General features: G+C 43.0%; 1 protein-coding gene across 1 annotated transcript in view; it reads left to right on the top strand.

The window, feature by feature from the left end:
- Positions 1–13141, top strand: part of CHADL (chondroadherin like) — a 72109-nt gene that overhangs the window by 23258 nt on the left and 35710 nt on the right. Inside the window, exon 2 of the mRNA XM_030189981.1 lies at positions 1861–2017. Within this exon, the coding sequence (XP_030045841.1) occupies positions 1862–2017 (156 nt within the window). The 5' untranslated portion in view covers position 1861. The remainder of the gene's footprint in view (positions 1–1860; positions 2018–13141) is intronic.

Below are 13141 nucleotides of genomic sequence, written 5' to 3'. Positions count from 1 at the left end.
AGTATTCTTTGTCATTGCACAAGTGGAATGGAAAAAGCTTCCTTTACAATTGAAGATTGAATACAGACTTGGTTATTTTAAACGGTCTCAGACGGACTATTTGTTGCGCTTTTCATTTTTTGTGCCTCCTTGACTCTGCTCATGAATTTTTAGGACTCACCTTAAGCTGATTTTACTGCAGCTACTTTTGCTTTCACTGTTTTGAAGTTGTTGTTCTTGTTTGTATTTTATTATGTATGTTTTTTTGTATCTTTGCCTTGGGTAAATATTCAAGGCAACCGCACCTCGAATATTGCGTTCAATTCTGGTCGCCGCATCTCAAAAAAGATACAGTGGAATTGGAAATAATGAGTGGAGTTTAACGGGTAGATGTGAAGCGTCTGTTTACGCTTTCCAAGGCATGTGATGAAGCTACAATGTAGTAAATTTAAAACGAATCGGAGAAACTTTTTCTTCACTCAACGTGTAATTAAACTCTGGAATTCGTTGCCAGAGAATGTGGTAAAGGCGGTTAGCTTAGCGGAGTTTAAAAAAGGTTTGGACGGCTTCCTAAAGGAAAAGTCCATAGATCATTATTAAATAGACTTGGGGAAAATCCACTATTTCTGGGGTAAGCAGTATAAAATGCTTTGTACTTTTTTGGGATCTTGCCAGGTATTTGTGACCTGGATTGGCCACTGTTGGAAACAGGATGCTGGGCTCGATGGACCTTTGGTCTTTCCCAGTACGGCAATACTTATGTACAGTAGAGCAAGCACCATTCTCCTACTTTATCTTTCTTTCTTTCTTTCTTTCTTTCTTTCTTTCTTTCTTTCTTTCTTTCTTTCTTTCTTTCTTTCTTCTTTCTTTCTTTCTTTCTTTCTTTCTTTCTCACTCATCTCTTTTTTTCCCCATCCTTCTTCTGGGGGCAGTGACTCCACATGAGTTAGGTTTGCACATACCATGACAGTAATGAACCTCACTCCCAGGGGCGAACTGGCCATTGGAATAATAGGGCAGTGCCCGAGGACCCATAACAGTAGGGGGCCCAATCTCCCCTAGCTTCTATCTATTTTTAACATTTTTTGATAGGTGGTTAGGGGTCCATGACCCTTAGTGCCCAAGGGCCCAGCTCACTGTCGGTCCACCCCTGCTCACTCCTAAGCCAGGGTACATGGAGTCTGATCGCAGTCTCTCAAATTTTCTACTAACACTCATTATAGTCCTCACATTGTGTCAACGAGAACTTGGAAATTGTTTTTAAACAAGCCTGTGGCACCTAATACAATGGAAAATATCTCTGCATCTTTCTCCATATTTTCTTGGTCTCTGACAGCACACGGTTCACAGAACAGTCACATTACCTATTATCTGTTTGCTTCTTTTTTTATGTACTTTTACATATTGTAGGAGTGTGTTTTCTTTGGACGAATGCTGCTTTCCCATCAATTGATGACGTTCCTTTTCTTTTAATGTTATATGTGTTTCTAGTTTTATAAACTACTGTCCTTTTATTAGTAATGGCAGTATATCAAGTATAAACATATTAATGTTGTTGTGACGTTTTTCCTCTTCTATTGGCTTGTTCAGTTTTCTTACATCCAGATTAATTGGTCAGAATAGAAATGTTTCAGGTGACCAAAACGTCTTTATTCTCCATAATTCTCTTAGGCTCAAGATCCTAGTGCTTTCCAAGTACAGCAATGTAGTAGTGTTTAGTGTGTCCATATATATGTCTTTCCATTTCATCAGACTGAAAAACATATTTTTAAAAACATTATCTTAAAAATGTGGGGGGTAACAGGTCCTGCAACAATACCAGTTTTGTGACTCCTTCATACCCGTTCTCTGTAACTGACAGTCTCTTTCTTACTTTCACAGGATGCTGACATTTGCAAACCTGGTCTTGTTCTATCTCACGCTGGCAGGGACAGGGCGCTCCGAGCGCTGCCCTCAGTTCTGCATCTGTGACAACATCAAACACTCTGTCACCTGTGTGAATAAAAATCTCACCCGGGTTCCCGTTACCATTCCACAGGTGAGTGCAGTGGGGGTTAGATGAGTGGTGAAGAACTAGGTTTGTGTTTTGAGGGTGAGCAGTTCCTGGAATTAGGATTATGGTATGCCCTGAAAAGAGGCATCAGACCACCTTTGAGTATTACAGAGCACTGACCAATTCAATACAGTTGTGAATTTAGGATTCTTCCATGGGGAGTTGGAAGTGGAGCATAACTTCTAAGTGCAAAGGGATTACAACACACAGTCTAAAATTTTTAAAAATTTTTTTAAAAGTCCACACAAAACGTTTTTGCTAACACAAAGATAGGGACAAGCAAAATAGTAGAAAAAGTAGTTTCAACAAACACAGATCAAAAAGACAAAGCTATTTGGGTTACTAAAATACATGAGCAAGAAAAGTGGATTTTCCATTTGTTCGTACCAGTCTCTTGTTCTTCTAAAAGTCCTGGCCAGAACACTGAAATCCTATTCTCCACTTTGCTGATATCAATCATGATAACTTGTATAACCACCTGGATCCTACTGACTTCTCAAGATCCTGGCGATAGTGTGTGTGTGAAGGACAGAGGCCATGTTGGGCAAGGGGAAAGACGAGCTTCCAAGCCCAGCCTTCATGGATCCCCTACCGTCACTCACTCCTGCCTGGCATATACAGCACAGTCACTCACATTCAGCCTCAACATACAGACTCAGTGGCAGAGAAACAAATACACTTTACTCAAAAAATATTCAAAAGTAAGATGACAGAGAAAGTCCAGTGTAACCCTTTCTTGACAGTATTAATTTGCAATCTTTTGTTTGATTTTTATTTAAGGACACCTGCCAGCTTATGTTCGAAAGAGAAAGACGCCCATATTTCGACCCAAATCAGGAGATGGGCGTCTTTCTCCCGTGTGCGACCAAATCGGTATAATCGAAAGCCGATTTTGGTCGTCTTCAACTGCACTCTGTCGCAGGAACGAACAAAGTTGATGGGGGCGTGTCGGAGGCGGGACTGGGGCGTGGTTATCGGCCGAGGAGAGATGGGCGTCTTTAGCTGATAATCGAAACAAGAAGGGCGTTTTGGATGAGAATTTGGTCCGCTTTATTTGGACCCTTTTTTTTCAGGTCCAAGTCCCAAAAAAGTGCCCCAACTGACCAGATGACCACCGGAGGGAATCGGGGATCACCTCCCCTGATTCCCCCAGTGGTCACTAACCCCCTCCCACCAAAAAAAACCCCATTTTACAAACTTTTTTCCCAGCCTGTATGCCAGCCTCAAATGGCGTACCCACCTCCATGACAGCAGAATGTGTTCTATCCTCTGACAGCCTTTCCCTGGTTCTGATCTGGCTCTCGGGTGAGTGTGACACCTTTTCTGTTATGCGCACTGCAGAGTCACATCAGCAATGTATTGTGGTGGGTGTAGGGTATTGGGCTCCGTGATTCCACTAGCTTGTGGCAAATGCTCACGATGTTGGTAGTTGGTAGGCTCTACTCCCATGGTGCTTTTCCTCCTGCTTACTGGGTCAGAGTGTGCCCTGTTTTGTTTCCGGTAGTCCATGAGGTAGTGGCCATTTTTGTAACACAGTTTTAGATCCCTTTCATGTGTTAGCCACGTTACAGAACTTAGTTCTTCCCTTGAATGTTGCTAAAAGAGGGCATTGTACAGCATTCTGCCAGCTCTGACCTACTGCTAATCTCAGTACCAGAAAGACTCTTTGCCAGTGGGGCACAACCTCTGATCTGCAGTTAACTGTGAGTAAATGTGCTTATTCAAATAAAGGACTTTTTCAAAGAGATTAGTCTTCAGGTGTCAACTGGTGTGCCAAGGTTATACAGCAGCAACAAGTCCTAGAGGCCTGTGTTTATGCAGGTCCCTGGAGCACTTTTAGTGGGTACTGCAGTGCACTTCAGGCAGGCGGACCCAGGCCCCACCCCCCCTACCTGTAACACTTGTGCTGGTAAATGGGAGGCCTCCAAAACCCGCTGTACCCACATGTAGGTGCCCCATTCACCCCTAAGAGCTATGGTACTGTTGTACATTTGTGGCTAGTGGGTTTTGGGGGAGGGGGGTTGGGGGCTCAGCACCCGTGGTAAGGGAGCTATGCATGTGGGAGCGTTTTCTGAAGTCCATCGCACTGACCTCTAGGGTGTCCAGTTGGTGTCCTGGTATGTCAGGGGGGCAAGTGTACTACGAATCCTGGCCCCTCCCACGACCAAATGGCTTGGATTAGGACGTTTCTGAGCTGGGCGTTTTTATTTTCCATTATTGCTAAAAAAAAAACAAACGCCCAGCTCACAAACAACTAAATCCATGGCATTTTGGTTTGTACAAACCATATTTTCGAAACAAAAGGTGGACGCCCATTTTTTTTCGAAAATATGGTCTGTCCCACCCCTTCACATACCCGTTCTCAGACATAGACGCCCATGGAGATGGGCGTTCGCGTTCGATTATGCCCCGGCTGATCTACTACGGTCTCTTTTGCAACCTCACTATCAGGATACCCTATCTTCCCTGTTTTGGTGATATGTTTGAAAGATACTTTATCCCGAACCATGCGCTTTTGAGTGACTGTCGGCCTTTCCCCCGTTTCTAGTTTAAAAGCAGCTCTATCTCCTTTTTAAATGCTGATGCCAGCAGCCTGGTCCCACCCTGGTTAAGGTGGAGCCTATCATTTCAGAATAAGCTCCCCCTTCCCCAGTGTTGGAATGTAATTGTATTTTACATGCATTGCCTGTCACCTATTATTTCTCTGTGATTACTCTGTGACCTCTGATGTGAATTACTTAGAGAGGTCACACAGCTATGCAACTTCCTGTGGGGGTCAGACACAGCAGATGCAGCACATGGAGCACATGGAGCTCATGATCTCTCCTAACCTGAGAGGATCTATGGTGGTGTGAGCATCCATTACCATCTAAGCACATGGAAGGAGCTGATAATACAAATGTATAGTAATATGTATATATAAGCCTGTCTGATTATAATCTAACTACAAACTGTGAGTAAACAGATGTTTTGTTACTTCAACTTTAAAGTGACTCAGCAGTGAATTATTCAGGGGTGAATGAGAGAGAGATGAAGAAAGAAATTAACATTTCTAAAGCTGAAGCTGTGTGTACTAAAATCTGCTAATTATTTACTACAAATAATCCAACAAAAGGGTTATGGGCCCAGGGCCAGGAATTGAAAAAGAAGAGAAATATTACCAGGCAGAAAAAAAGGCCACATTTTTCTCTTAAGTTTTAAAGGAAAGATTCAGTCTGTCTCTCTCTCCCCCCACACAGCAGACAGAAGGCTAAGAAAATGGCTGAGGGAAGAAATTCACCATTGTTCTACTCTCTCAAGGTGCCTAGATTAACTGAGTTTAATTATCAGCAGTGGGAATTAAGATTCATATGTCTCCTTCGAGCAAAAAGATTAAATATATGCTTAGACCAAGACAGAACAGCTGAAAATATGGCTGAATGGGACAATGCAAACTATTATGTGAAGTGCATGCTTTTGGAAGCTCTCTCAGAGAAACAAGCCATATTAGTGGAGGGAAAAGATACACCAAAGGACATTTTATATAAACTGAGAACTATGTATGCAACTACATATGCAAAGCAGCAACCAATTTGGTTAGCAGAGTTGAATGAAACCAAATTAAGGGATAAAAGTAAATGTAATGATCACATTATGCATCTTATGTCTTCATTTCAAAAGCTAGAACTTTCTGGAATTCCCATGTGTGATGCATTGAAAAGAGCATTTCTTTTTACCTCACTATCAAAGAAGTTTGATGTTTTTAGGTCTGTAAATGAGGCCATTGAAGGGCAATCTTTTGAACAGGCAACATCAAAACTAAGGCAGGAATGCATAATAAATGATTCTGAGGAGATGTGTTCTCAAAGTCAGTCAGAGAGAAATGAAACAAATTTCTTGGCAAAGAACAGAGGAAGGCGGAGCTATGGGAAAACTCCACCCAAGGGCAAGCTGATTTGCTACTCATGTGGAAAGGAGGGACATGTATCTAAATGGTGTAAGGAAACACAAAACACTCCCTCTAGCTCACCTAAGCCAATGGAACTAAAGAATTTTCAAACCAGGAAATGTATGAAGGACAAAGATAAACACCAGGGCTTTCTAATGGCAGAAAAATCTTTGACTATGGTAAATAATAATTCAAATGAAAGTACTTGGATTTTGGATTCGGGGATCACATGCCATTTAACCAATTCTAAAGATTTCTTTCAGGAAATGTGTCCAGAGGAAGGTATTCTTAAAACTGCAAACGCAGGGACTGCTAAGATCCAAGCAAAAGGTATTGGATTCTTAAAATGCAAAGTGTCTAATGAAGTTAAAGAAATTCCTGTAAGTGATGTTTTGTATATTCCCCAAGCAGTTTGCAATATGCTTAGTGTATCTACATTAGATAAGAAGGGATTTGTGATTCATTTTGAAAACAGTAAGTGCACAATCTCTAAAAATGATGAAGTGTATGCTGAAGCTTTTATGCATAATGATGTTTATAAGCTGAACATTTCAGGTTAGGGTTACCATTTGTCCGGATTTCCCGGACATGTCCTCTTTTTGAGGGCATGTCCGGGGCGTCCGGCGGGTTTTGCCTGCATGCACGTTTGTCCGGATTTCTGGACAAACGTGCGTGCGGGAGGGCGCGCGTGCGTGCAGTTGCGCGATCCATTGGCGCCGTGGGTCTCCCCTCACCTTCCTTACCATCTTCCCTGGTGGTCTAGTGACGTCTTTCGGGGCAGGAAAGAGCCCCCTCTTTCCTGCCCGGAGCTCTGCCTTGCCCATCCTCCTTCTCGGTCTCTGCTGGTGATTCAAAATGGCCACCGAGAGTTGAAGTCTCGCGAGGCCGCTTCAACTCTCGGCGGCCATTTTGAATCCTCAGCCGAGACCGAGAAGGATGTAGGCAAGGGCAGGCAGCGCTCCGGGCAGGAAAGAGGGGACTCTTTCCTGCCCCGAAGACGTCACTAGACCACCAGGGAAGATGGTAAGGAAGGGGAGGGGAGCATGTGACAGGGGGAGGGGAGTATGTGATGGGGGGGTGCGGGGGAGGGGACTATGTGAAGAGGGGAGGGGAAAGGGGGCGGAATTACGATCCAAAAGGGGCGTGGCAGTGGGCGTGGCGGGTGCAGGCGGGGGCGTGGCATGTGTCCTCTTTTTCAGAGGACACAAAATGGTAACCCTAATTTCAGGTGAAGCCTCACATATGGCGCAACTAAGGAAGAATGATGGTAAATGTAGTCTGGAAATCTGGCACCGCCGCCTGGGACATCGTGATTCTAAGGTGATCCAGGATCTTTACAGTAAGCAACTGGCCACCGGCATTCAGATAAGTGCAGATGCTGGTAAAATGGAGAAATGCATAGACTGTGTTACTCAAAAAGGTGTGAGACCCTCATTTCCTGCATACACAGGAAATAGGAGTAATAAAGTGCTGGACTTAATACACAGTGACTTATGTGGACCGTTTAATATCCCATCATTGGGAAATAACAGATTTGTGCTAATATTCTTGGATGATTTCTCTAGATATTGTGTGGCCTATTTGCTGAAAGAGAAAAGTCAAGTCACAGACATGCTGAAGAAATACGTAGCCATGGTGAGCAATAAATTTGAAAGAAAACCAAAGGTTCTTCAGACCGACAATGGTGGTGAGTTCACTTCACAAAGCATGCGCACATTTCTAGAACAAGAAGGCATTCAGCATATCACAACAGTAGCTTATACACCAGAGCAAAATTCTGTTGCAGAGAGAAAATTTAGGTCAATTGTGGAAATGACCAGATGTATGCTGTCAGATAGCAATCTCCCTAAAAGACTATGGGGGGAAGCCATTCTCACAGCAGTGTACCTACAAAACAGAATGCCAACTAAAGGCGCTGAGCGCACACCACATGAGACATGGCATGGTAGGAAGCCAAACCTGTCACACATAAGAACATTGGAAGTACAGCATATGCTCATGTACCAAAGCAAAGAAGGCATAAGCTGGATTCCACAACAGAAAGGGGCATTTTAGTTGGCTATGCTCCAGGACACAAAGGATATAGAATTTTAAATCTGAAAACTGGCATTGTTGGCATAAGACATGTTACATATTTTGATGAAAACAAAAGGGTTGATAAAGGCTGGATTATCCCAGATGAGCCTTATCATCCAGAATATGAAACTAGAACCATAATAGACATGCCAGTGTATATAAATGCCATACCAAGGCAGATGTCTGAAAGCAACTCATCTGTATCTAACGAGGAACAGGCAGAGGAAGCAGACACAGAAAGAATCATTGAAGAAGACAGTACAGTTGGAGAAGGGGAATCAATTGGAGAAGGACTCTCAGATTTTGAGGATGCGGAAAGGTCAGACCAACCTGTTGTCAGACGCTCATCCAGGGAAAACAAAGGTGTTCCACCCCCAAGACTGTCTTACCTAACAAAGTCAGCAGAAGCTCAAGAGCCCTTAACATGGGATGAGATTGAGAAAATGCCAGCAGAAGAAGCTGCTGAATGGCATAAAGCTGCACAAGAAGAAATTGATGCATTGGATAAAATAATACTTGGATTCTTACAAAATTACCTCCTGGCAAGAAAGCTATAGGATGCAAATGGGTATTCAAGTTAAAAAGGAATGCACAAGGAAAAGTGGAAAGGTATAAAGCCAGATTAGTCGCAAAGGGATATCTTCAAAAATATGGAGAAGATTTTGATGAAGTGTTTGCACCTGTAGTGAAACACACGACAATAAGAACACTTCTGAGCATTGCAGTCTCAAAAGGCATGCAAGTCAAACACATTGATGTGAAAACAGCATTTCTTCACGGAGATATAACTGAAGACTTGTACATGGAACAGCCAACAGGTTTCATAAATACAAAACAAAGACAGCTAGTGTGTAAATTAAACAAAGGTCTTTATGGATTAAAGCAAAATGCAAAATGTTGGAATGATAAATTGCATGAAATATTGACAAATTTAGGATTTAAGCAAGGTGAAGCAGATAAATGCTTGTACACTAGGTGCACAAATGGACAATATGCATACATTTTAGCTTTTGTTGATGATCTGCTCATTGCAAGCGAAAGTGAGCAAGAGTACAAGGACATTGTAAAGTGTTTAAACCTCAATGTTGAGATAAAAGAACTTGGTAATGTGTCATACTATCTTGGTATAGAAATTGAGAAACAAAATGATGGTTCTTATCTTCTAAGCCAGAAGCAGAAAATAAATGAGCTTATTGAAAGTTTAGGTATGCAAGATGCCCAAGTTGTAAGCACTCCCATGATCACTGATTTTCTGAAGGATGAAACAGTAAGAGAACCTTTACCAGATAACATCCAATATAGATCAGCCATAGGTAAGCTTTTATATCTAGCTACCACATACAGGGCTGATATAGCAATGCAGTAGGAATTTTGAGCAGAAGGGTCAGCTCACCTACCAAATCAGATTGGACTGCAGTTAAAAGGATGGTAAGGTATTTAAAGGGTACCATTGATTGTAAATTAAAGATTTCAGCCAATAGTAATCCAAAACTAATATGTTACTGTGATTCAGATTGGGCAGGGGATCATTCTGATTATAAATCCACAAGTGGATATGTGTTTATGTATGGAAATGTACAAATTTCATGGGCCAGTCATAAACAAAGTATTGTGAGTTGTCTTCTACAGAAGCTGAATATGTGGCCGTATCGGAAGCGTGCAGAGAACTGATGTGGATTGAAAAACTTTTGCTGGATTTTGGAATAGCTGAACAGAAACCAATCCAGATAATGGAAGATAATCAGAGCTGCATCCGACTGTCACAGAATGACAAGGTTCAGTCACGCACCAAGCACATCGCAACGAAATACCACAACGTGCGAGAGTTGGCGAAAGAAGGGGTCATCAGTCTACACTATTGTCACACCAGTGAGATGACAGCTGACATCATGACCAAACCGTTACCCAGAGAACATTTTGAGGATCTGCGTATAAAGCTTGGACTTTGTATGAATAAATAATTGCATGACAGTTATGCATGAGAAGGGGTTTGTTGGAATGTAATTGTATTTTACATGCATTGCCTGTCACCTATTATTTCTCTGTGATTACTCTGTGACCTCTGATGTGAATTACTTAGAGAGGTCACACAGCTATGCAACTTCCTGTGGGGGTCAGACACAGCAGATGCAGCACATGGAGCACATGGAGCTCATGATCTCTCCTAACCTGAGAGGATCTATGGTGGTGTGAGCATCCATTACCATCTAAGCACATGGAAGGAGCTGATAATACAAATGTATAGTAATATGTATATATAAGCCTGTCTGATTATAATCTAACTACAAACTGTGAGTAAACAGATGTTTTGTTACTTCAACTTTAAAGTGACTCAGCAGTGAATTATTCAGGGGTGAATGAGAGAGAGATGAAGAAAGAAATTAACATTTCTAAAGCTGAAGCTGTGTGTACTAAAATCTGCTAATTATTTACTACAAATAATCCAACACCCAGAATGTTGCCCAGTTCTTAACAAATCTAAAACCCTCCTCCCTGCACCATCGTCTCAGCCACGCATTGAGACTCCAGAGCTCTGCCTGTCTCTTGAGCCCTGCGCGTGGAACGGGTAACATTTCAGAAAATGCTACCCTAGAGGATCTGGATTTGAGCTTTCTACCTAAGAGCCTAAATTTGGCTTCCCGAACCTCTCTCCCACATTTTCCCATCTCATTGGTACCCACATGTACCAAGACAGCTGGCTCCTCCCCAGCACAATCTAAAATCCTATCTAGGTGACGCGTGAGGTCTGCCACCTTCGCACCAGGCAGGCAAGTCACCAGGCAATCCTCACATCCACCAGCCACCCAGCTATCTATATGCCTAATGATCGAATCACCAACTACAACAGCTGTTCTAACCTTTCCCTCCTGGTCATCACTTGGAGACATTTTTTTTTTGTTACATTTGTACCCCGCACTTTCCCACTCATGGCAGGCTCAATGCGGTGGGCAATGGAGGGTTAAGTGACTTGCCCAGAGTCACAAGGAGCTGCCTGTGCCGGGAATCAAACTCAGTTCCTCAGTTCCCCAGGACCAAAGTCCACCACCCTAACCACTAGGCAACTCCTCCTCGGTGCGAGAGGATAGTACATCCCCTGGTGGGCAGGTCCTGGCTATAGGAGTACTTCCTACTTCACCAGGGTGATGCTCTCCTTCTAGGAGACCTCCCTCCTCTACGGTAGCACAGGGGCGTTAGGGCTAACACGCAGGTAGTGCATGCCAAATTTGCACTACCGCTGACGTAGCGTGGGTGCCTGGTGGTAATTCCGAAGTTTGCATGCGCTGGTTCCCATGGTAGAAAATAGTTTTCTATTTTCTATCGTGGGGAGTGTTCCCAGCGGTAATTGACACACGAGTACTGTGTGAGCCCTTACCGATAAGTCAAAGGCTGGCGGTAAGGGCTCAGGCAGTAAACAGCTGCACACTACCTTTCATTTTAGCAATTTACTGCCCCATTTTCCATTAATTCCAATTTAACATGGATAGCATGAGAATCCTTTAATAGCAGAATTGGAAGTGGCCTTAAGAGCAGACACCTGCACTTCAACCCCCGAGACACTTATCAAGAAAAGCTATATTAGTATCAACATTAACAAATTTGTCTACCATCTGCTGGGAGAAGGATATTGACTGAGAAATAACAGACTTAAGCAACCCTTCCATACATAAATTTAAATACCCAAAATTTTCAAAGTAACTTTCTGAACCAAGCTTGGGGTACCTAATGCATCCCGAGAGTCTACAAGTTAATAACAGAAGGCAAACTTGAATAAGGTATCAATTGATTCTCTACAGGATCTCTAAGTGTCACCCAAGACTGAACGGGAACCACCTGGGATCCCGGAGTTGTCGGAAACAGGTGGAAGGGGTGGAGTCCTTTCTGGAGAACTTAATGAGATTTCTACAGGAGACAGAGCTTGAACACCCTGGACCCCAGGAGAGCCCATCACTGTCAAATGCTTATCCATTGGGCCAACCACTGAAGGTGTAGGTACCTTAACCTTCGCTTTTCATTTTCCCATTATGTCAGGAAAAGAAACACCTGAAAATTCCTCAATGCTCTTCAGTGCTCCAAGGGGCTCTCAAGGACCAGGGCATGCCCTGCAGCCATGCGCCGCAAGGCAGCAGCTCCAAATGGTGAAGTAGGTAGGGCCCAGATGACGTCACAGCCTGGGTATCCCTGAAGGAGACTGCACCAGCTCTCTACACCACGCTCTTCAGCAAGATGTTACAGCACTCAGACAGTCTCCAGGTGAATGCTCCCAGAAGTGGCTTCGCCTCCCTTGTGCGCAACATTATAGAATTAGGGGGGCACTGTTAATGTCTACAAATCCACCATTCGTTTTAGTGATCTCTGGCTTTTAATGGGCAAGTAGAACCCTTGTAACCATTGCCACAGGGGATGCTGTAGCAAAATGGTATGCACCACCCCTGTTCTCTAAGTTGGTATGGTACTGGGCTAGTGAGGGTCCTGAAAGAATTCTTACAGGCGTCGTTATCTCTCAGATTCTATATAGCATGACTGTAATTGCGTGCACAAATCCGGTCATATTCTGGATTTAAGTGTGCAATTTAATTACTTTAACAAGCCAATTAGCATTGATAACAGTGCTTAACAAGCGATTATCAACACTAATTGGCATTAATTAGAATTTATGCATACAACTCACTAAATGTATTCTGTAAAGCAGTGCACGTAAAATCTAATGCATGCTGCCGAAAAGGTGATATGGCTATGGGTGTAGAATGGGTGGGTCGTAGGTGTTCTGAAAAAGTACATGCAGGGTTACAGAATATACCTGCTCCACACCTAACTTAGGTGCCAGCATTTACAGCAAGTTTTACTTGGTGTAAATGGGCGCGCCTAGAGTTAGGCCCCATAATGGCTGCTAGGTATATTCTATAAACCGTACCTAAATTTAAGCGTGGTTTAGAGAGTACGCCTTGGTGGAAATTTTTTTTCAGCGCTAATTTTTCAGGCACCCTATATGGAATCAGGTCCTATACACTCACATTACTTCATTGTATCACCATATTTCTCCCAAGACATTCCTAGTAGGGGTTTCTGTTTATATATACAGAAGCTGCCCTCTACACTCATTTGTC

This window comes from Microcaecilia unicolor, chromosome 1 (genome assembly GCF_901765095.1).
Source record: "Microcaecilia unicolor chromosome 1, aMicUni1.1, whole genome shotgun sequence".
NCBI classification, from domain to species: domain Eukaryota; kingdom Metazoa; phylum Chordata; class Amphibia; order Gymnophiona; family Siphonopidae; genus Microcaecilia; species Microcaecilia unicolor.
Note: the sequence above shows the minus strand (reverse complement) of the source record. Positions and strands in the feature narration are given on the sequence as shown.